The sequence below is a fragment of the Pholis gunnellus genome, assembly GCF_910591455.1.
Source record: "Pholis gunnellus genome assembly, chromosome: 9".
NCBI lineage: Eukaryota > Metazoa > Chordata > Actinopteri > Perciformes > Pholidae > Pholis > Pholis gunnellus.
In genome coordinates this window covers 17546783-17572322 of record NC_136535.1, presented here as the reverse complement: position 1 = coordinate 17572322, position 25540 = coordinate 17546783, and the positions used below count along the sequence as shown (strand labels likewise).

The 25540-nt window shown below is 41.1% G+C and overlaps 1 protein-coding gene across 2 annotated transcripts in view; it reads left to right on the top strand.

Moving 5' to 3' along the window:
- The window catches only part of gria4a (glutamate receptor, ionotropic, AMPA 4a), a gene marked incomplete at both ends in the record, with an annotated part of 90819 nt that overhangs the window by 26222 nt on the left and 39057 nt on the right, over window positions 1–25540 (top strand). For both annotated transcript variants that reach the window (XM_079166605.1, XM_079166604.1), the window contains 8 exons: window positions 8842–9081; window positions 12621–12673; window positions 12914–13045; window positions 16079–16132; window positions 17268–17426; window positions 21364–21531; window positions 22087–22191; window positions 23019–23129. In XM_079166605.1, coding sequence (XP_079022731.1) covers window positions 8842–9081; window positions 12621–12673; window positions 12914–13045; window positions 16079–16132; window positions 17268–17426; window positions 21364–21531; window positions 22087–22191; window positions 23019–23129 — 1022 coding nt within the window. The remainder of the gene's footprint in view (window positions 1–8841; window positions 9082–12620; window positions 12674–12913; window positions 13046–16078; window positions 16133–17267; window positions 17427–21363; window positions 21532–22086; window positions 22192–23018; window positions 23130–25540) is intronic.

Below are 25540 nucleotides of genomic sequence, written 5' to 3'. Positions count from 1 at the left end.
ACTCACCCAACAAACTCCACTAATAAGGTGAGGCAGCCTGTATGTGGCCTGAGAAGCCAAGGGCAAAAAAGTAGGCAAAGCACTCACTGTTCTACTTGCAGCTGCTTGTTTATTTTTTTATTTCTTTATTTTTTACACTTTTTTATTAACTCCTCTCAACTGCACACGGTTACCAAACAGTCAGAGGTCACTGTCTCGGACAATAGAAACATATCAAAATGTAAATATGAGCAGTAAAGCTGTTGCTCTAGCGGCACCAAATATACACATATCTGAAGAAAAGGAGTAAATGAAGAAAAACAAAATAATGTGTCAGCCAGTTGGAAACTTGAGTGAGGATCGATGCCAGCGTCATCCCTTTTGTATCCTAATTACCCTTGTGAGCAACAGACTGCGGAAGCCATTACATTCCCACCACCTTCCTCATTTACTAAACCACCACAGCCAAATGTGAAATTTTAATTCTTTTAAATTATTCTCAAGAGAAAACTGAATCCTTGCATAGTTGGGAGGTTGATGATTTCCGTTCTTTTTAAAGAGTTTTTTTCCTCTTATCTGATTGCACAAGGGAGGAAGCCATGCGTCAGCAACTATTAGCATATTCACTAACTGCGACAACACCAACGGCCATAGAGTTAGCCTAGCTGCCCCCCTCCCTCTTAGGTACTTGCCCTCATTTTCTTCAATCAGTACTCTTATTCTTAGAAGCTTTATTCATGCAGCCTGAGGGACAGGGCCTGGAGGAGAAGGAGGAGGAGGAGGGGTAGGACAGGTGGAAAGGATAAAGAAGTGACAGTAGAGCGTGGCAGCTTTACCCAGGAGTCCCTCACCTCTGACCCCGGGGTGGACAGGGACAAAGAATCGGCCCGAGCATTTTTTTTTTCACATTCACACATATGAAGCTTTTGTTGAGCTTTACGTACATTATGACAAAATAACCTGGCGACGTTGATGCCGGTAACCATAATAACTCACTCTGAGAGGTAAGGGAGAGATGCTGCCAGAGGGGCTGCTCACTGAGTTTACTCTGAGCAGCAAGTTGCTAAAAGGCTCTGAAAAGTACGGCTGTTCATAAAACATTCTGGGCTGTAGCCCCGGACGCCCAGGCAATTCTGCCTGAAGGATCTGTCTTTTAATGGACCGTTATCTCTCTGCGCCGCCCTTGCATTTTGTCTTATGTATTTTGTTTGCAGATGCGTTGTTTAATGAAGGCCCTGAGCACAAAGTGGGAGATGTGATTTGGCCTGCTCAGTGTCATTTAAGAATAAAATACCAATGGGCCAATCTACCTGTTTTATGGACCAGTCAGACACAAAAATGAGAGAGCATCGAAGGACTATTCCAGTCCTTTCTTATCCTTCGCTGACCTGCAGGGCAAAATTTCCTCACATTCTCTTTCTGAGCCCTTCAGCATCCCATTGCGTGCGCTTTCTTTCCCTATCTCTACGTTCTCTCTGCAGTGTCTGCTTTGCAGACGTACTCTCTCTCTCTCTCTCTCTCTCTCGTCACTGCCTGAGCCCCTTGTTTCGGTACTACTCTCTTCCTCTTGCTCTTTTTGCTCGATGTTTCTTCTTTTGTTCCCTCATTGAGTGCAACAGAAGCCCCCTTTTCCTCTCTACTTGAGGCAATTTTGTGAAAGACGGACTCGAGGCAGACGGGAGAAGGAAGCAGACAGAGGGATGAATGGCCTCATTCACAGCAAGCACACACACAGCACAGCATACAATACACAATCACTCACAATAATCACTGCCCTGTTTATGAAGCTATTGCGGCTCAGTTATCTTGTAAACTATGTTCTGGTGGAGAGGATCAGATATGAAATCCATAAGGTGGCTGAGCTCCCCTGCCGGACTATTGATTGCTAGGCTTTATCTTTTATCTTGTCTTTATAATGCTGCTGATGAGCACACTTGAGGCCTTGTGTCAGTATTAACGTTTCAACAACTGAACGCAACGTTCAGTTGGCGTCTTTTGTTTTATGGATGTATTTTATTAAACCCAACTGCAGAATTTTAGAACATAATCTATCAATTTTAAGCTTTGATTACCATATGCCTCTGAGAGGGAAACAACAGAAATATTTTACTCTCCAGAGGTCAATCAAAAGTCTTGGTTTGGTGCTCTCAGCTGAAAACAGTTGGCCATTTGCTTAAAAAGCTCTCCTGTATGCCTTCTCATTTTTGTCTGTGTTATTGGACAGCGAGCATGCTCTCTCGAAGAATATTGATCCTCAGGCTTTTAGCTTATCATCATAACATTGCTGCTGAGGATGGATGAGTAAGTTGTTGTCTGGGCTAAACATATTCTGCCGATGTTTATCTGGGGATGAGGAGCATGTGTTAGATTGTTTAAGCCTATAAAGAAAGCAGGATTGAAAAGCAACAATTGCTTGTGGAGATCTTCTACTTTTTTTTAAAAGAGTTATTGTAATGATGTCATAACAGGATATCCTGTAAAATAATATAAAAGCATCACATTTGACCAAATTCCTTTTCTAACCTCTAAGGTGGTATGTTTTATTTTCTTCTCAGAAGTTGCTCCATTGTGCCAGAATCTATGTTGTAGTGTAGAGGGGACAAATATGAAATCAATACAGTGACTGTGCTCTCTGCCAGATAGTATTGATCTCCAAACTTTGTCTGTAGTAGTAGTTTAAGTTATATCACTTCTGTAGAGTGTTTCAGTGTCTCTACATCAGTTCAAAACTGATTATACTGAGTACAACATTCATTAGTTTTACACTTTATGGCAAGATTTAACATCATGCAGTGAGCAATGTTGTGTTCCTGTACCTCTCTATTCTGGTGACTCTGTGATGTTCCTACAGTGTTGTGTGTCTGGTACTCCTTGAAGGGGCCCCCTCACCATTGTTATGCTTCAGTGTTTTGGTGAACTTGGTAGTTTTGTCTTTTAAATTTAAGTTTAAAACACTGAGTGAAACAATGCTTATTTTAATAATAAATGTACCTTTACATAAATTAGTGTGTTGCATAAGTTGGATACTACTGCAAAATTATGAAAAAAAACCCATGGGAAAATAAAAACACAAAACTGGTGCACGGATGCGTCAGGCAGATAAGCTTTTTTTGCTAATCTTGACATGTGTTGCCCTTTTTTTTTCATTGTTGTCATCAATAGGTTTGCCAGTAAACCAGTAATGGGTGTTATCTGGAGACTCTCTGGAAAGGACCTGAAGTCCCTATTATAAAATATTTTACCAATATAATATGAGAGAAATATCATAAACTCACTGATGAGTAGCTAAAAAAAGAATGTTCACTATTAATATATGATATAATAAATGAATACTAAAACAATATAGGGGCAAAGAGGTGTAAATATATCAAAACGTTTTTGTGTTTTTGTTGTTCATTGTAGATCATCTGTATCCTTCGCTCCTGACCTCCAGACTTGGTTTTGTGTCTGTCTTAACTATACCACTTTGAAAAGCTGAGAGCAGCTATCAAACACTAGAGAAAAATAGGCACCAGTTACCCAGCAAGCAAGTACCATCCACCAAGTGAGAGCTGTGCCACTCAGGTACAGAGATCTCCCCATTTTCCAACAAACTACTGTTACGCAGAAAGCCATGGGCGTGCATGGGCATTTTGGAAGCAGTGGCTCAATACCCCCCAACTTTATTGAAATATAGTGACAGTAAAATTGTATTGGAGATAAAGTGTGTAAGAGCTGACTGACATTAATCATAACGTAACATCATTTACTATCAAACCAGCATCAATCCCTCATTGTTACTGAGGCAAATCAGAGAAGCGAGCTATCTTCTTACATTGTGACCCTGGCCAATGTATGGGGAATTTTAGCAGAATCTATGTTCTTTTTTTTTCTGCTTCAAATTGAGCTACAGTAATTGTTAGCTAGCATAGGCCCCGCCCCTCGCCGCTACGCTCTGTCAAACTGTCAGATGTACCAATCAGCCCACACTGTCTCTAACAGTCTAAATTATCATCAATGTTAAAACAAAAAAGTGATTTCAGTGAGGAGCAGACAGAAGGGTCTGTGCGTTTGAACGACATATCCAGGATGTCAAACTGATTCAGCAGCGAAAAACAGGTTAAGAAGGTAAAACTATAGCCTACAGATTACTGTGTAAATGTGAACCAATACATCACCTGGCGATCGAGAAAGAAGAATGAAATTAAGGAACAACGCTGTCCCTGCAAGGCTGAGTAGGTCTTTATTCTTCTTCTTACAACAATTCAAAATCAAAAGCAGCATGTGAATACCTTCAGTACCTCAGTAGTCAGTAAGCATAGCATAAAAGTGCTAATGCTAGTTAATCATTAGCTAATGTACCGAGCGAACGTATATCTCCTTTTAACCTCTCTGGGTATCGAGGGTCACTATGACTTGTGCCCTAGAGTCTATGGAGCGTAGCCGTTTTGTTGTTGGACCATGGTTGGACCGGGCCAATTCTACGCTGTGATTGGCCAGTCTGTGTTCGAGGGACAGGACTTAAAGGGTTAGTTACGCAAATAACGTAAGTTTACTGATAAGATCTTTTGGAAATGGAATAACTATAAAAGCCCCAAAAAATAACAACAGCATACTCTGATAGGGATAAGGGATGATGATCGGGATTTCACTAGTTACCTGAATGCTACTTCATTCCTCTCATACTTCATTTTATATGTATGTCCATGGCTAATCTCGCATTCAGCTGTATCACACTGGATAATATTTTTTTTTTGCACATCATACTTAACCCTGTTTCAATATGTGAACTCATCATGAGTGTTCATTTCTTCTACATTTTGAACTAGTTGTGTCTGGATTAGAGTTTTAGTCTAACTGCTTGCTGCAGGATGCTCCACTCTTTGCTTCTCTCTGTAAAAAGATCTCTCAAAACCCACACAATGCTGAAACACAATAAAAAACATGAGCCTATACTTCCCTAGAGGTTACTACGGTTAATGCCTTAAATATAAAATGTCAGTGTAAGGCACTGGGCGGTACACTTCTCTAATTATATAGCTCATAAAAGCTTGTTATTGGCATTTACCTTCATTCACCCTCCAGGTACCACTGTGCTGCACTGAAGGTAGCCCCGGGCAATGCCCGGAACACTATGCCTTATGGCTTTTAAACTTGTTTGTATTCCTCATTTACACAGGTGCTTCTTTTATCTTGGCCTGTACCTGCAGGTAATGAGAGCTCACAGTATTTCTTGCGGTGTTTCTGTGGCTGTCTGGAGAACGTCTCTGCAGCGGGAGGGTTATTCAGACTAATGGGTGAGAAGCAACTGCAGCATCAGGACCGAAAGTCTGAAAGTTATTTATTGCAGGACGGGGGTGTATGCTTTTGTGTGTTCAAAATGTGTATAGATGACTATGTCTGTTATGTGTGTGTTACGTTTTATATTGTGTGCTGTGCAGTGGTAGTTAAATCAGTAGCAGAGCATCTGTTCTTGCTGTGATGTGAAATACAAACAAGTGGCCAGTTTAGAGACAGAGGCACGATGCTAAGAGAGGTGAGGAAAGAGGGAGGGAGGGGAGAGACATGAGAGACACTTGGGAAATAATACCAGAGTAAAGAGCGCTAAGCTATTTGTCCGTATACTCTACTGATTGAGCATTATATCTTCTTCCCTGTTATGCAAATTGGACAAGATTGAATTTGAAAAACAAGAAATAAAGTGATGTGCCAAGTGTGCACATGATTGAGAGGTATTTCTAAGTGCACAGAGACGAAATGAATCAAAGAGAGGCAGGGATAGCTGCAGAGGAAGATGCAACGATGCTGAGGCTTGATATGCTGTATAGAGTAATGCAGCTAAAGGAGGGGCGTTTTAAAGAGATACATGGAGAGGTCTGCACAGAGAAACAGCCAGGTTTGACAGACAGAGCGAGCAATTAAGAACCCCGAAAAAAGACAGGAGAGTATACACACAAAGAAATCTAACATATGGAGATGCTGAGAGAACAAGCGAGGGGGAGGCAAGGAGATGTAGAGGTAGAGGAAGTCCCAGGAGACCTATTGTGTCCGATGCTTTTACTGTGGTGATGATGCACCCTGCCGCTGGTCCCCTCCTCTCATTAAAGCTTTATGAAGCAAGCTTAGCACACATTTTATTACAATGACGCCACTGTCTGGCACATTCCAGCCTTGCGGCGTGATGGTGGTGGTGGTGGAGGGCATTGCAGAGAAACAAGCCCATGGAGACGCACATCAGAAAGGGAAACACGGGAATAAGAAAGGATGACAGAGTCAGAGAGGCAACGCCAGCATCAAAAGGCTTAGATCGAAAATAAGGGAATAAGGGAGTGAGAGGGTGAATGACAGCAGAGAAATCAAAACAGGGAAAGAGATAGTGGATGAAGGAAGAATAAGACATACATAGAGACTGTTGTTATGTGCTCTGGGCCTCTGTGTGTTTGGTAACAGATGTCTTGGTGTTTAAAATAGAATGTTTTGGGATTAAGGCTATCAATATTTCCTTACATTTTGATGGAAACCCGAGAGATGGGTGAAAAATATAATTTACAGGCAGTGATGTCACAAACTGCTTCTAGGCCAGTAGTTTCAGTCAAGTTTTAAAAGAAATCCATCAGATGCCATGGGAGCAGCGCTCCACTCTGTTGCACAGTGAGTCACTTCACGTGTAAAGTTCCTTCGTTTTGGTTCTGCTGCTTTTTCTATATTTGCTCTGTTCCCAAAAGCAGCGTATCCCAAAAACACAAATGAATTCAAAAGCACAGGAATGGCTTTGCCATAACACTGCTGTCAAATAATATCAATTGTGTGTTGATTCTTTTGTTTTCCTTAGACAGAGTTAGGACACCGTTTCTATCAGCCAAGAACTGCCATTATAAATGAAGTATAACTTCCCCTGCATGTCTCAGTCTGAATATATGGACACATCTTACCAAACGTTCTCTGCTTGCTGTTTGCTTCAATCCTTGTCACTTCGTTGTTATTTTGAGTTGAGGTGAACATTTGCTCCTGTATTCCGAGCTCTTATTAATGAAGTCAGCTTCAGTGATTTTGTGTAAACATCGTTGTGCATTCCAGGTACTGGACTGTAAAGTATAGCAGCTGTCATTTAGTAGTTAAATGCACAGGCTCATCTCTTTAACCATCTCTCATGTTGTAATGTGCTCGGAAGTATCAAAGAAAACCTAGAAATGCCATAAAAAAAATCTTGTAAGACACTAAGTTTGTTGACTTTGAGGATGTGACTCAGCTCCCACTGAATGACGCATGCTATATACGTAGTATGCTAGTTCTCTGAATTCAAGACATTTAGCTGCTGTCATAATCAGAGACTAAATCCCTGCCTTATCGCCTCCTGGGTGCAGGGGCCTCGGCTTTGTTTAATTGCCACAAGCCGAAGCGTCAAAGCTGCATCTCCCTCAGTATTTACCCCCAGTGAGGCTTACAGCTGATAATGGAATTATTTTGAGTCCCAGGAGGAGGGAGAGAGGGAGGAACAGAAAGAGGAGGCAGTCATAGGGGAAGAGAGGGAGAAGAGATGACAGAAAGTGGATGGTGGAGGCTGCTAGAAAGCTGATGGATGTCGTGTCTGCCTTCAAAACAAAAGAGAGGGGAAAAGGTATGAGATGAAGTGATGCGCTAGGAGATTAAAAAGGGAGAAAAGGTTACAGAGTGATAGCCGGTTGATGCCAAAAGCAAAGTCTGCAGTCCCCGTGTCTCACCGTTTACTCCAGTGTGACGTATTGCAGGGTGGAGAGTGAATTATGACGCAGGATAGAGCTCGTGCTCAAAACAAGGATGAATGGGTCTGAAGAGAGAAAGGAGGGGAAGAAATAAACGGATGAAAGAAAGAGAAACATTAAAGAGTATAAAAAGAAAGAACATGATTTGACATACTTTCAGTCACCTCACTCGCTGAGTCCTTAGAAAGTGAAGCATGTGTGCACATTTTGGTTGATTTGCTTTTTTTTTGGTGTGCAAACACAGTTTTGGTCGAGTCGCATTGATGAACGACAAACCGAAGCAGAGGAGAGATTTTTGTGGAAACGAGATAGCGGAGGACGTCAATGCTTTTCACTCTCCTCTCTTTCACGGCTGAAAGCTTCAGGGTGTTTGAAGACTGAGTTGCAGTGTTGTAGTGGAAAATTACTTCACATCTGAAGTGAGCTTGCGGCTCGGTCAAGGGTTTTGTATCTGTGTGCGTGTGTGTGTGTGTGTGTGTTTGTATGCATGGATGTTACACTGTAAGCTCCAAGCAGGTGGGGCTATTTGGCTGTAATTTCCTCTACTACTATAGTATAAGCAGATGATTTTGTGACAGTCAGAAATTCTTTGTTGCTTGCCACGGTCTTTTAGGGTATTCTGATTTCCACCCATGCACGTGCAGAGGTGTGTGCTTATACGTTACAATAACATGTAAATGTATATGATGTCTGAGTCTGGCAGAGAGGGATTTAGCTTTAAGTGCCATGAATCTGTCCATGAATCATGAGAAGTCTGTTTTTTTTCGAGCAAACTCAACAAGACCTCAGTAAAACTGATTGATGCATTTGAAGCTTAGATTTTAGCCTTTGGACCAGTCACATTTATGGTTGCTGACACACACCACTCAAAGAGTGGGTCTAATTAGGTAACAGAAGCTGAGGCTGCCACTCATTAGAATGGTTGACATGTTTAAAAAATCCACAGTGTGTATTTAATTAGGGAACGTGTGTCTTTCTCTGTTCCACCTTCTTGTTTTCTGTTTTTTTTCTACTCTGTTCATTTGCAAAGCTCTCAACTCTGTATTTGTGTTTTCTAATTGTTCTCCCCCTGTTTTCCCTCTTTCATCTGGATCCCTCCCCAACGCCACCTCCCTTACCTTCAATTCCCTCCTCACATCAGTCTGTTCTCAGTATTCAAGGGGGGTCTTCGCCATCTTTGGCCTTTACGACAAGCGCTCGGTGAACACGCTGACGTCGTTCTGTGGGGCCCTGCACATCAGCCTAGTGACGCCCAGCTTCCCCAGCGAAGGAGAGGGCCAGTTCACCCTGCAGCTCCGGCCGTCCATCAGAGGGGCTTTGCTGTCACTGTTGGACCACTATGACTGGATCCGATTTGTCTTCCTCTACGACACTGACAGAGGTGAATGCACAATGACAAACGCATTAACGAGTTATATAGAGAGTTGGTGTTTCAAGATAAAAGAAAGCCACACAATTTGATAACCTTAAACCTTATTTTTACCAAAATAATATCTATGTTTTGAAATGGGTTTCCGAATGAACAACTCACTCGTATATTTGGACCTTGAAGTTGATTGTTCTTTTCAAAAGATAAGATAAAAAGTAAGATAAGCCTTTATTTATCCGCAGAGGCGACTTTCAGATACTAGTATGTAAAATAAGAATAGAAATAAAAGGCAAATTGTTTTACAATAGCCATTAAACTCAAAACTACAAGGCAAGCAGTATACATGAAAAGTACCGATGAGTGTTGTACTTAAGCTAATAGATGAATTGCTGTCTCAAGTGAGGGAGTAAAGAGTACAACATAGACAATTAACGTTCGCCGTTATTAGTCACTGGCCTCTGGGATTGAGCGAGGAAATTGCATAGCTGAAGTGAGTTCAACTTTACAGTATGTTCACTTTTGTAATTCCACCAGCTGACATCAAAATGCTGCAGTACAGTCATATTGTTTTGTCAGTAGACTTCACCTCTTGTGTGTTTTTCTACTCCCTTTTCATTCCTTATTGGATTTCAAGAGAAAGGTCAGAGGGGGATTTGGGGAAAGTGTGCCAAATGGTCTGTAACTCAGTTGTATGGGCTGCATTCACTGTATAACAGAACAGTCCAAATGACTGTGACTGGAGTCCTTATGACGCCGCAGCTGAATTCATAAACTCTGATAACAGCAGTATCTCTGGGTTTAAATGAAATACTCAGTTACCGAAGATGAAAAAAAGATTTTCAATTTAGTCTGGTTTGAAATGCTGTTTTGCATGAAGGACTATTTGTTAATTTGTGCTCAGTTTGGAATGGCACAGAGAACGATATTATAATATCATCAAGTCATTAGAATCTTTTTAAAGGTCTATTTGCCTGGGATTATTGGTGTAATTTGGCACTTTTCAACAAGAAACTATAGGGTTTGGCCTCAACTCTTGCAGCGTTCACCTGCCTTCAATTTAACCACCCATCATGCAGTGCATGTAAATTAGTAGAGCAGGCACAGCTGGAGCCCACGGCCCCTATCCACTGTCATGGGAATGCTTGGCACACTCTCTCTCTCTCTCACATACACACACACACGCACAGACTAAGTCCCTGCCACAGGGGGATGCAGGTCAAACATGATGCAGAGTCCCCAGCCCATGGTATAGTGGCATGTTAGGGGGGAATCTGTGAGCTGCAGAGTGTGTGTGTGTGTGTGTGTGTGTGTGTGTAGTTGTATGGGCTCTGTCTGTGCGTCTGCCAGTTTCCCTCTGGTCCAGGTTGTCTGGGTTAGTACCCAGGGGGAGCAGAAGGAGAAAGAGGAGGGACAAAGGGGAGCAGGAGGGACAGGTTAGGTGAGTCGAGCTGGTGGAGCTGCCAAAAAGAGACAACATAGGAAAGACAGGTGTGAGAAAAGGGAGGAGGAGACAAACAAGGTGACAGAGGAAGAGACAGGAAGAGGAGAAAGCAGAGGAGGAAGTGGAGGGAGGCAGGGGGGAGATTACAGAAAGGGCAAAAGGGAGAAGTAAGAGGACAGCCAGGATGGCAAGCCTCTGGGGAGATACAGTCGCACATAACAGGAAGAGGGGTTGAAAATTGAGAGGAAGGAGGGAGAAATGGAGCGGAGGATGGATGCTTAGAGTTTGGGCTTGACTTGGCCAAGGCAGGGCCCTTCATTATAGGATCCCATCAGGCCCTGCTGCTGGTAATGTGCTGGAAAATGGGCAGTAACACTGTGATCTGTTTTATGCTCCCTGCTCTGCTCTGCTCCACAGACAGCCTGCTGACACACACGCACACACACACACACACACACACACACACACACGCACTGAGGTATGTCCACAAGCTTGCACACAAGCTTACAGAGACAAATGCAAACACAGACGCACACAAGCTCACATACAGCAGATTAATGTGTTTACATCCATGCAGGAATTAGATTGATATGAATTCATCGACACAAACAAAATACGTATAACTCACGGACAAACGTTACCCGAAACACAAACATTAAGGGCATTTAGGGCACATACAAACTTACTAACATACAAAATATCACTTGTGAGGCTGGAAAAGTAAAAGAGTGATTTCACACCACACAAAAATGCACACATTTCCACACACACACATCGTGATTACTGAGGCTTCAGATGTTCTTTTTTTGTTTTCAACTCAAGCAGTGAATAGCTGCTTCCACAAAAGTTGAAAGAAAATAGGGTTGGCACTGTTGCACCACAGTGTGTGTGTGTGTGTGTGTGTGTGTGTGTGTGTGTGTGTGTGTGTGTGTGTGTGTGTGTGTGTGTGTGTAGGTGTGTGTGTGTGTGTGTGTGTGTGTGTGTCATGGTGTGTCATGCACACTTTGAGTGAATTGTGAGATATATATTTTCCACAGTTCCCATTCTACTGCAGAGCTAACAACCTATCTAGAGGTTTGATAGAGATTACAATGATCATTATGATAAAAATGCAGTATCTGTGTGCCAATATTGCAAATGACCATGAAGGTGATACTGAGTTTTCTCTCATTATTGTTATTTTTTACTCTTGTTACGACCCATCTAGACAGCTGTTCAATGTAATGCACTTTAATTCATTATCGCTTTTGTTTCCACCTGCTGCTCATGGGATCTTAACTTTGAAACTCATAATATCCTGCCGAGAGGCATATTCTGCCTTTTCAAACTTGTACTCTATTGTGTAGAAAAAGATCTTTCCTTTCTGTGGTTTGTTCCAAGCTATAAAATTGATGAATTGATTGAAGTGGCAGCGTGTTCTCCGATGAGTAGCTTCTGAATAAAAGTGCACTACTTCACAAGAGGCAATTAGAAGTTTAATGTCAATGAAATGTCATGATCAACAGTCGCTATTGTTTTTGCACCCTTTACACAAAGCAAGGGTTGCTAATGTTTGAAAACTCGTAAGAGTAAACTAGATTTTAAAGATTATCCAACAGAGAAACCAAGCCCAGTGTTGCTAACTCTTTTCCAACATAATAAGTTGGCGGCACCAACTCCAGAAGTCGCCAAGTCGGGAACACTGACAGTCGCCTGTCCCTTCAGGCCTCCCTCCGAAGCTATTACCCCAAAATGATCAATATGAACGTAAACATATAATAGTGAACATAAACAACAAACATGGGTATTGTTACTATTCACAGCTGTAAAGCTAGCGGCTTGAGGAAGAGTGCAGAGTGCGCACAGACAGGTTGTTAGGCTTATTACAGTGCTGCAACAGCAACGGGTACCGGACGGTTTTCATTTCTTTGTCAGAGCGTTTGATGTATTGATTGATGTCAGGATGTAATGAAAAGAATTCCAACAAATATAAGAAGATCACCAACCCTAGCTTTAAGTTTTACCTTAAAAAAAAAACATATAATTACTCCACGTCCCAATTATGACTTCTATCTACAACTTTAATTCTCCCTCTCTCTCTCTTTTCCTTCCCTTATTCTCTGTTGTCTAGGTTATGCAATACTGCAGGCAATTATGGAGAGAGCGGGGCAGAACGGATGGCAGGTCAGGATACACAAACACACACTTTCCTGGAAAAAGGCCAAAGAAATCGCACGCTTCAACACTGTTATGCGACATACATACAGTGCATGTGTAATTTACACAATCACACATTCACGCAACTGAACCAGTGTTTCTTCAAACACAATCGTTGACTTGCTTCTGGTTCGTATGCATGACCTTATTCCTTTGCAGTTCGTGTTTGTATACGCATACACGTTTCCTGTGTGCATTTTAACCCAGGTGAGTGCGATCTGTGTGGAGAGCTTCAATGAGGCAGCATACCGCCGACTCTTAGAGGACTTGGACCGACGTCAGGAGAGAAAATACGTCATTGACCTGGAGCCTGAAAGACTACAAAGCATCCTGGAACAGGTAATGGGAATTTCCGCTGAATCGGTCCCATTTCCATCTTCTAACTTTTCAAAATGAAACTTCATTTTTGGATCTTTTTTTCAGCACTGCATCTAATAACACATTTTTGACTATTTAAAATGGGTAATGGTCAATCTCAGACAATTTTATTTATTTTCTACATGGTTCATATAAGTAACAGGGCTGCGTTTTTAGCATTACATCAGCAAATACATGAAATGACATGAGATCACTTGGTTTACACAAGTGGTTTACCAAAACTTTCTGTAAAACAACAAAAAAAGACACAACATCTAAGAGATAATTTAGGTCACAGGACTGTGTGTTGAGATTGATATTCTCAGTCGTACTTACAATATAATCAAAAATACAGATAATTGAGTGGGATACTATAACTGGACTGAGTGAAAACCTGGGGACATGAGACATAAAATATGTATATTGAATAGCCTATTATGAATTTCTAATAGAAACGTGTATTTGTGTATCTAAATTGGAAAACAATAATATTAAAAAGCAAGATTTCTAAAGGACTCTAATCATTATATTTCATGGTGAAATGTGGTAGTAGTGTTAGAGAGTGGAGACTATCTTTAAATTGCAATTAGGACAAACTGCAGGGCACTTTGCTTGATAATAATTGTAATGCTCATCATGTTTTGTAAATGTAATTGGTAGGATGGAAAAATGATGAAAAAAGAATTGATTAATGAATACTTAACTTACAATTTAACTGTAAATTAAACATTTTAGATGCCAGATAGATAGTGGCTTCATATGGTTATTCATTGATGTACGTGTACATGACATGGTGCATTACTAAACACTAGTCCTTAGCTACAGTACATCACAAGATTAAAAATAAATCACTACTAGTTGCAGGCACAGGATGATATTTGACACTGATCTGGAACCTGAAGGACCCTATTGCTTTATGGAGGCCACACTCTAGTTTTATGTGGCACTGTTACTATCACTGAGATTACTACAGACAGTGCAGAGACTTTATCACTGACCTGGACTTAACAGCACTTAACACTTAATGATAAGGTACAAACACACCAAAATGACACATTATTACTAACTTAAAACACGTAGTAAGCTTTTTTGTAAGTAATTAAAACCAAATCTTTTTAACAATTAAAAAAAAAAATAAGTATTACATTCCCAAATATAGTATGCCATATTGTTTTTTTCAATTGTATTACTGGTGTCTGTTGCCTTCACTAGTTGCAACAACCCTCCTTCTTCTTCCTGACATCTGGAGTGAAAACAAGATGTGAATTTTTCCCTGGAGTTCATAATGTGGAGTGAAAAATGTGACTTCCCCAACAGATACATCAGTTGATGATTTCAGTAAACGCACCATACTGTCCACTCGGATACAGATTTTAAGAACACACACAACACATACACACACACACACACACACACACACATATGAAAGCACACACTCTGAAACCTTACACTTGTCCATGTTCATTATATCATCTGTCTTGCTTGATGGTTGAGCTCTGACAGGTGGTGCAGATGTTTGTGTGTGTGTGTGTGTGTGTGTGTGTGCTCTTTCACTCTGGTTTCAGTGTCATCATATCGCATCACATCTGATCCTCTGTCTGCACATCTGACTAGCTCTGTGACCCCCCCACCCCAACATACACACACACACACACACACACACAAGCATGCACATGTATCTGTAAAATACAAACCAGCACATAATGCAAGCAAACATACACACCAGCTTTTAAACGCACATTGTCATACAACTACACACATATGAACACACACAAACATAAACCAGTAGCAGCATCCCAGACAGATAAGACAGTAAGACAGTTTCTTAATTGGCTTCTGTGGTGAGTGAACAGACAGACGGAGAGACTCACACTAACATACACACGCGAGTATATACAGAGACAGGCATACAGACACAAACGCACACTCTCGACACAGTGGGCTCTGTAGTGCTGCCGTTGGCAAGCGTCCCTGCTCTGAGACAGAGACTGCTCTGTTTGACTGCCCCTGCCAGCTGCAATCTGTGTGTGTGTGCATGTGTGTGTGTGTGTGTGCATCTGTATGTGTCACTACCTAGCTGTTGATGTGTGGAGGACCGAGATAGAAAGAAAATAATGTGAGCCATTTATTAATTAGGTTTTATGCACCATGTTAATATGAAGATTCTCATTCCTCCGACCACAATGTGTGATATTTCACTCCATCCCGCTGTGCAGATGTAACAATGACAAAAAAAAAACATTACAGTTTTCAGTGCTGAGCAGAATTTCACTTTCAACTTAGCCAGTGTACCAAACTGTCAGCAATGTAATCTCACACAGCCACGAGGCAGACAATCAGCAGTCATTTCTGTTCAGTGGCAACATGTATTGATAGCACATGAAGTTCAAAAAACATCGTAGTTTTGTTGTTTTAGTTGCCTGAATTTAACCATTTTTTAATCAGGCTTTAGTTGCAAGAAGTTGATGTTGCGAAAGTTGAATTTTTTGTACATGCTGTATGTTCACACAATGTGAATGTAAGCCGTTCTCAGAAAGGGTTGGCTCTTGTGTTGACTATTGGATTCAGGCACGTTTATCAAAATTATTACCAAAAAACAAGTAAAATCGTCCCTTTTTTTAAGTGAAGTTGAACCAGACATGTTAACAGACCTCCAACCCAGACAACACATTGCTAAAGCTAAATATTCCAAGAGGCTGCAGAGTCTGAGGCCCTTACCAAGGACAAATGAAGTCCTTACAGTCTCACTGCTCCCTCTGCTTTTAATCAGTATAAGAATATAACCACAGCCACAGATGGTAGGGAGTCTCCTTTATCTGTAGTATGACTCCCCTGCCCTTCTCTAGAAAACTGATTTCAACCAACTTTAACGTCTCTAGCTAGTTCATTCAATGACTTGTGAGTGAATTGTGAATCCTACAGTATGCTCCCTGGTTTGCCACACCACATGCATTGTCAATAGATAGCAAATAAATGATGTATTGTTTCTCTCTCTCTCTGTTTTTCTCTTTTCAGGCTGTAAGTGTGGGGAAACATGTGAAAGGTTACCATTACATCGTAGCAAACCTGGTAAGAGCTCTAAATGGCATCGCTTGTCCTTGGCTGTTATTTTGCTAAATGTTTTGTAGAATGTTGGTTTAGTGTCTTGTCTGAATAGACTACATGAAGATAATTCCTTTTTATTTAAGATTTGGCAAACAGACACACAAACATTATCAAGACGAGGTCTTAACAAATTTGAATCACCCATGACACTCAATGGCTGCGTGTTTTAGGCCAACATCATGAGACACATGTTTTACTGACCCCTACTTCGACATTCAGCTTGTTCGAAATGATGAGCAAAAAAAAAAAAATACATATTTGCCATGTTCCGCATTGATCTGAGTTGTCGTTTTTTTCCTTTCACTTCAAAATGAATACATTTGTCTTTCCTCAACAAAGTCAGAGCTGCAGGTAGCCGCCAGAACGTGCATCAGTAAATGAAGTATTGCTTCAATCTTAATCCCTGAAATCTGTTCCACAGCAGTTCTCTCTGGGACGGTGAAAAAGGGTCCAGCGAGCTCAGGTCAAGTTAGATAGGCTTTTAGCAATTAGCATCCATCAACCCAGGATAACCCTCACACGTTTTTGCACTCTAAATTTGTCTTTGGCCTGTTCCCAAATGGATCCCTCTCCACAACCACTTTACTACGAAGGGTCACTGTGCATGAAGTCGCACTCTCAGCTGTAGAAGCCACTCCACATTAAATAGATATAAATAATCAGTTAACCCAATGGAAGTATGATTTGTCAGCAAAGGTCATCACACTGTGTTGGAGGAGTTTGTGGAAATACCCAGTGCCAATTGGGGGGGGGGGGGGGTCCCAGCTACCTGGTAATCCAGTGTTACACGGTGCTGAATTCTTACACAGACTCAAAACGCAAAATAGGTCAACAAGATTTCATGGTTGCAATATTTTGCAGTTTGAATGTTGGATACTGCTGGATATAGTAAGAATTTTTGTGACAAATTATTTTTTAAAGATTTTCCCAGTGACCCCTCCCCAAAAAAACAAATGTTTGCTGGCGAGGCTATGAGGGGGTCAATCAATGGGTCTCGGACTCCCCTGAGACTCCCTGTGTTTTGCACACTGACTTCCACTCTGTTCTTTCTGGCCCTTATTTCATTTTGTCTTTCCATCTCTCTTTCTCTCTCTCACAGGGATTTAAGGACATATCTCTGGAGCGGTTCATGCATGGCGGCGCCAATGTGACTGGTTTCCAGCTGGTGGACTTCAGCAGGCCTATTGTTATTAAACTGATGCAGCGTTGGAACAAACTGGATCAGAGAGAGTACCCTGGATCTGAAAGCCCACCTAAGGTGATACAAATTCGCTGTCCCATCCTTAAATATAATTATTGGAAAGAACTTCCCCAACCCTAACAAATGTAATTTGAAATAGTTGCAATAGCGGGTTTTTTTTATGAAAATGTCCTTATTCTACCTTGGCTGCTTTATTCCTGAAAGAAAAAATGCAGAACTTCACTTTACTTCAGAAATTTCGCTGAAGGTCTTTTCCTCTACATCACATTGTCAATACATCTACATCTACAACAGAACAATTTTCACAGATACACAGAGTCGTCCACACACACACGCATTTAGAGAAGGTGGCATTGGTGTGCAAATTGTTCTTCTTCCCTGAAATTCACCGCAGAAGTCAAATGTACAGCTCAAACAGGTAACTACTCACAGGGTGCTATGCTGCATTGAAACCATTCAGAGTGTGATATGGTACGTTTGGTATCGCTTCTAAGCCAATAGAACAGAGTGTGACCTCAGGATGTCTGAAAGGTGACCTGGCTGATCCTACTATGATTGAATGCATACATTCCTATATGATTCTGTTATTTAGTGTCAAGGTTAACGTGACGCATGCAGATTCTTCAGACTTCTTTCTCATGTCTGTCATGCATGATATTTCCTCATGATATCTCAGTCCGGACTCCGTTTAAATGCTACATTGCTTGAAAACGGTCATACGGTTACTTTAAGAGGCAATTTGGCCTTGTGCACTCTGATTAATTTGTCGTGCAGTTAACACATCAGTCATGATTTTGCTTTAATGAAAACTCACCTCCTGGCATTTGCTCACAGTGTTCTTGACCACTGTTTTAAAAGAAGGAAATAACGGGAAAAAAAAGCAAATCAGCTTTAAAAATGTCCGTCTTTTCTTTTTTTAAAGTGCTGTGTGGCTGTCCTAATTTATGCCAATGTGAAGGTTACTACATTTAGATTTCTAAAAGGAACTGATTCATATTTGGAAAAGCAACTGATAGATATTATTTAAAGATGGAATTTGATGTGGTGGTATGTCCCTGACCCATCCACCTGCTCCAAAGCAGAAACACTCAACACGCGTCTTGCGTTTGATTTGCGTATATATTAACTGGAAATGTGTCCACCTACCTATTAAAAAGTCATCATATTGCAGCTATCTGTCCCGCCCTCTTTGGCTCACACCCACATGCAGTCACTCTCAGAGGACACGCACACAATTTAGTTATGATATGAGTCTTAAAACGCTGCGACTTTATGTTGATGGTCATGTTCTTTCATTATTGGAATGTCATTTTTCACCCAAGGACCAGTGTCAACTGGCTAATCATCGCTCTCAGATTTATCTTATGAATTTTCATCAGTGGATGTCAGCTGCATCAATCGACCCGTTTACACAGTTGGCTTGTTAATGGAAATAAACTTATTGTAAATGTTTGTGACAAATAGACACAGTGAACATGCTTACATATACAAAATATAGGTAAACACAACTGCAAGTGTTCTAATCTTTCAGAACGTTGTGAAGATGTTTGATTAGGTGCATTCAAAGGTTCTCTTCCCAAAATGTTGTTTTACCTCTGACTTTGATTTTAATGATTTAACACAATAACACAAAACCAGGTATCTCTAGTGACAACAGATGCTTCCAAAGTGCTTCAGGCTAATTGGTGCTGTGTAAAAACTGAGCTCAGTTAGCCTTGGGCCAACTCATAGCCTCAGGCCAAGTAGTCTAATAATGTGCAGTGTGAAAATCACTATGTCCCCCACCATGTCCCTTTCACAATGAAGAATGGATTTTGAGCTAGCTGCTTTTGGCCATCAATCAAAATCTCGTAAACCTAGTGTTTCTCAACTCTGGTGTGCCTGTAAATGTGTCAAAGTATAAAGGATATGTTCAGTGACATCTCAATATTCTTTTATGATTATTATTGTAGCTTCTGTGTGAAAAGTTGCACGTGCTTTCTTTTGGCGGCTGAGGCTCAAGGGTAGAGCTGCTTGTCCTTTAACCACAAGGTTGGTGGTTTGAACCCCAATTCCTAATATTGAAGTGTGCTTGAGGGAGACACTGAACCACGAGATGCTCCACTGCTCTTAAGTGCTTAGGATAGTTAATTGTAGAGGTCATATTTTGTGTATGTAATGTTTGTGACGATTGAATCAAAAAGTTTAGTTTTTGAAAAACTTTTATTGCATACATCATTTATAAATCTGGTTCTTGGTATATGTTGGAGGTTTGAACTGATCCTAAAAAAAATATCCAGAATTAGGCGTTTTTTCCAGAACCAATACTGTTTTCTATGTGACCACCAAGGTGTTTCTATCTTACTTGTGAGAGAAACAAAAAAAACAGTATGCTATCTGGCTCAGTTTTGTTGTTTTTTTCCCTCCTGGGTTTGGAGTCTATAGTCATCATATGTCAGTTGCACGCCTAAAGGCTTCTTTAGTTTCAAAGGGGAGAGATGAAAGGAGGATGACACGGTTGTGCAGCCTTCCATGCCTTTTGGGATGCAAATCAAGAGATGTCAGTAAGAGAGTAAACTACCTGCAGAGGCTTGGAGAGCGTCGGCTGAGTCTCTCAGCTGACGTCCCTCTTTCCTCCCATTTTCATCTCACCGCTCCTTTCCGCCGTGATGTGAAGGCAGCCCGCTGCGTGTTTGACTGCCTCTGCCTCTGTGTTGGCTGGGTGGGTTTGTTGCTGCTGAGTGTGTGGTAATGTTCCCCGCTGTGTGTTACCTATAATGAATTTGTCAAACAATCTGTCAAGATCACCACTACTTTCAAGAGTTTCATCAGAGAAGAGATAATAGTATCTCGTACTCACTGCGTTTCAAATGTCCTGTAGAACATTTACCCCAGATCACTTCTTAAGGGCCACGTCGTATTTTAGAATATAATGAAACCACATTCGTAAATCCTGTGAATCTTCATTTCGCCATCAAAGGGAATTTCCTAACAAAGTGGATTTAATTATCAGATTGACAATATTATTTAAACACTTATTATGTCCTTGTAATGGCCCAGCGACTGTATTTGAAAACTCTAAGCCTGTCTAAAGATGGCACATTTACAATGACATTACATTTACAGTGATGCTGATTGATGTTTATTGGTGTTAACTGTGGAAGTCAAATAGAAGTCATCGCGATAGACTGAGGCACAGGTCAGCATGTTTGCATGGTGGTAAAGTTGGTTACAAGGATTTAAGATGGTCTGAGGTCTGATGCAGTGATACAGCTGTTGTCTAAGATCAAATTGAATCTCTCTTTAGGAATAAATCACATAGGCCTTCGGTATGGCCCGGCAACATTAGCGCATTCTACTTTGGCTTTGTGAATCACAGAAAGCATCTATTCAAACACTGTTTGTTGTGTATCTTAACTCATGGAATCTTGCAGGGTAAAGCCCATCACTGAAAGGAAAATGTGGATGCTTTTTGTGTTTGTTTTCATAAATGGAGCTGAGCACCAAAAAGACATTGAAATGATTGGACTGGAATGTCAAAGTGTTGCTTTATAGACCCAATTGATCACCCACCACCAACATTTTGATCACATGAGTGGAAAAAGCTAAATCTAGGTAAATGTTTTGTGATGTTGTTTAAATCAGTAGATAGTGTAAAAACAGGAGTAAAACGGGTCAATTATTCATGTTGTTTAATATTCCAGAAACAACAAACACTAAATAATGTACTTCAGTCTTTAATTTAAACGGATCAGCTCTATTTTGTAAAAAAATAACAGCTTGGATATTTAGCTATTTGAAGCCCTGGACTCCCCCTGAGTAAAACAGGGTCTCGTTTGTTTCAGGAAACATTTTAATGCTTGAGCTTTGACTGTATGACGGGATGTATTCCTGTAATACTGTGTACTGACAAAGAAGAGGTATTTATCTACATGGCAATTTCTATGTTTAAAACTTGTCACAATGATAACATTTCTCTTCTCTTCGCGCACTCTGTGTTTCCTCCATCCTCCAGTATACCTCATCTCTAACGTATGATGGCGTCCTTGTGATGGCGGAGGCCTTCCGCACCCTTCGCCGTCAGAAAATTGATATCAGTCGCCGTGGCAACGCTGGTGACTGCCTGGCCAATCCAGCTGCTCCCTGGAACCAAGGAATAGATATGGAGCGTGCACTCAAACAGGTTGGCGCAAGTTTGATGTTGTATAGTTTAGTGTGGACAAGGTTGCGAAACGCTTAGACAGATGTTCACAAACATGCACAAAAGAAATCCATGATGACATTGATGTGTTTTAAATTGGGACTTTGACGGAGTCCCCACCAGAATCCACACACACTTAACACACAAACTTGTATTGCTATACTTGTGGGGACATTGTAATGACCTCAGTTCTCAGGTACCGACTCTAACATTGATAATAAGCACTATTCACCTTAACCCAGTATTGATTCTGGGTTTGAAAAAAATCAAACCCCATTTTGGATACTACTCATGGTCACCCTTTTGTCCGCAATCACCATTCAATATACTTGCATTCTATGTAGCAGTTTTCATTTTTGGTGGGGGTGTCCTCCATTCCCGCACTGGATTCGGATTGCCTAGCTAAGCACAAGGGATGGACAGGAAATGATGCATGCATGCATGCAGTCCAGCGTTAGTGTTTGTAATATTATCTCATAGATATTAGCCTCACTGCTTACTGTTAGTTTGTGGCTGGTTTTCTTGTCATGAACGCAGGTGCGTATTCAGGGCCTGACTGGAAACATTCAGTTTGATCACTACGGCCGGAGGGTCAACTATACCATGGACGTGTTTGAACTAAAGAGCAACGGACCTCGCAAGGTAGGCTGTCCTCATGGCTTAGAAACAATAATAATTCTGTCATTTATTTTCAGGCTGTAGTGCTGAAAAGCAATGTCAAAACAACTGCATGTAAAATTGAAAGAAAGCTCCCTTTAATCACCACTGAAAGCACATACACTTACTGTTATTGTTAAAGGATAATAACTGCAGTTTTTATTCTGTGCTGCATATTTCTTGTTATATCCATCATGATTGTTAATTGTGTAATTAATTCATTTACAGCATAATTATCTCCAGAATTCTTAATTAACAACTGCCTTACTGCAGTTATAAAATATATTTATATAACTGCAACTGAACCGTCACAGCTTGAGTCTTAATATCTTTCTGGAGTGTACATTCGGGAGCAGCTCCCAGTCAAAATGGGGGTAGATAAAACTCTACAGTGACGTAAATAAGGAAAGTTTGAACATAACCCTTATTTGTAATAGCACAAAGTTGGAAGACAAGGCTTGGGTTGCAGCTACTCATAATATCTCTTTTACTGGAAAATAAAATCATACATGTAGCGCCTTTAATAATGAAATAACATCATGTTCCAGCTTCTCAATTGTTCCTTTGACAGCGATGTGTGTTCATTGAAAGTGTCTGCCTCACACTCAATATCTCTCAATATCTTCTACAGTTCCAATGGGAAATCTGCTGGAGCGCGCTCATTCTGTTGACTCATTTCTTTTTATTCCTTTCTCTCCGTCTCACATAGGTTCCATTTCTTTATATATATTGTGCTACGAAGACTGATTGATTGGATGATGTCTTTTCTTTTATCACTTATTATCTCTCTCTTATCACTCTGTTTCTCTCAGATTGGCTACTGGAACGACATAGACAAACTTGTGTTGGTCCAGAATGAAAATACTCTGTCCAATGACAGCACGTCGATGGAGAACCGCACAGTAGTCGTGACAACTATCATGGTAATGTACCCTCAGACTGCTTTTATTTCTGCATAATTTGGGTGCTGTTTGAGATTTGTTTGAAGCCGTCCAACAGTCTTTCCAATTCCACAACTTAATTTCACCAAAACCTTGCACTCACCTGATTTCCCAGCTCGCATCTGCTTCATGTAAGGGCTTAAAGTTTACGGAGGAGCAAGATTAGTGCGCAAATGCAAATGTCAAATCAGGTCCACAGCAGGTGATTATTAGCCGATGTTAGACGTGCTAAATAAGAAAAATATGAATATGAAAAGGCATGAATGTGGTTAAACAGCACTAGATAATGACCAATGTGTTACAGGCATGGCTTTGCTTCTGTACTACAGTGGTTCCAAACAAGGGGTTCCAAGACGCATTTAAGGGGTCACAAGATGATTGACAGTATAGAAAAATATTTTTTTCTAATAGTTGCCTAATAGGATACAGAAAGCCAGGGGCGGAAGTACAATGTGTGGATTTTATGTGGCAGAGTTTTGTTAATGTCCAAGAAAAAACAGGTTGGAGCAGGATGAGCACAGAGCACAGCCAGGAGGGAGTGGCACTTATCCAGCTGGAAGATTACATTAATGTCTCATTAGTAGGCAAATCTAAAACTGACCTCAGATCACCATTTAGAAGTGACCTCAGTCCAGACTACTCGAATGGCTTTCTCATAGACACCAGTCTGCAGCCCAGTATAATTACTCCTCTTTCTTACACAAACACGGATAAAGGATGGCTAATCGGTGGATTTGTGCACATCCTCTGCTTACATTTGATTCCACTTCACCCATCTGCAGCCTTTTTATGGTGGCCATCCCCTTCCTGTAAATGCAATCAGTCTAATTCAATTGGGCATGCAAAATGATGCAAGGGAAAGCAACTCAAAAGACTAATTTCAGCCCCGAGATAAAACAAGCCACAGATGCTTGAGCTTTGTCAATTCAGCACTTTGTCTTAAGCCACTTCGCTTCATCCAGCAAACTGCTAAGTATGACCAAAATATCTGTCGTCGTACTGTAGCGCTTGCGATACAAATACCTATAAATGTTCAAAGATTTGATAACAGGGTGAAAGTCTACACCCTCTGGCCAGGAGTGGTACTGAACTGAAAGAGTTCAGAAAAAGGAATTCAGCTGGACTACGTGTCCACAGGGACTGACACGCCTTCAGACACGCACACTTCAACTGGCAATGTGTTAAGCTGCAGTGTGTAGTGGCTTTAGCCAGGCCCAAGACAAGCAAATACAAATACATCAACACAATCAAATACATTAAAGGGCAAGTTATTGTAAATATGTGTATATTATGTTGATATAACATTACTGTTAGAATATATCTTATATATATATAATTGCATTTGTGTTTGAAAAAGAGGTTTGTGTCTAAAACAGAGTTCGGCATTACTGCAGTTGTCTGTTTGATTGCCCTCCCTACTTCTTCCCACCCGTGTCTGTCTGTCATCGGATTGTTTCCAACCTCACTATCCCCTCTTTCTCCCTCCCTCTCTCTAACTGTGTCTTGCTGTCTTTCTTTGACTCCACCCAAACTCATCAACCCCCATGCCCCTCGTTTTTTACCTCCGTGCCTACCCCACGTGCATATTTCTCTGTGGATGGTGACCTCAGCAGGCCTTGGCTAACCTTAGCTCAGCCACCTCCTCCTCTTTGCAGCCTCTGATGATGAGGAAGCCTCTGCTGCGACACTGATGCCGGGTCTGCAGACAGAGCGACAGACAGACACACAGACTCACCTGAGTCGCAAACCCTCGGGAAAGACAGAGGACAGACTGATAGACTGAATGTCTCTAAAGCTCTGTGCAAAGACTGAGTGTGCTCTATCTTTGCTTTGTCATGGTGGCTTTTGTCTTTATGTGTATTTTGTTTAAAAGGGGATTTTTTTTTTTGGTTTCGAAATTATTTCTTTAAGTAGTTTGCCCTGCATTAAAACAGAAGAAATGGCAAAGCGGCACAGATGAGAAGGACATGGCCACCAAGTTTTCTCGCTGTGCTCCTCGTGACAATGGCTACAGTTGGACGGATACTGTGGCTGCTGTCAAGATTTGACACTTGGCTAGACAAAATCACCAGACCATCAGACAGCCCTGTTAATTCAGATTCTTTTCGCTCCTTTCGAGGACACAACAATCACCACCACCTTCTCTGCTACACTGCAGAGAACCTGCAGGAAGAAATGCCTCACCAAAATGTATCATTTGTTCTATTTCTCTCGATACTTTTGTTTTGTTTTTTGGAGTAGAGCGATACATGGACAGATCCTTGATGCCGGTGTATTTTGCCGCCCTCACCTTGTGATACTACTCTCCCTCCATCTTCATCTTTCTGCTCCGTCACTCTGTAAAACTACTCAGTCGTGCTTACTCAGCCAACTTTCCTCTGCTGTGTTCCAGT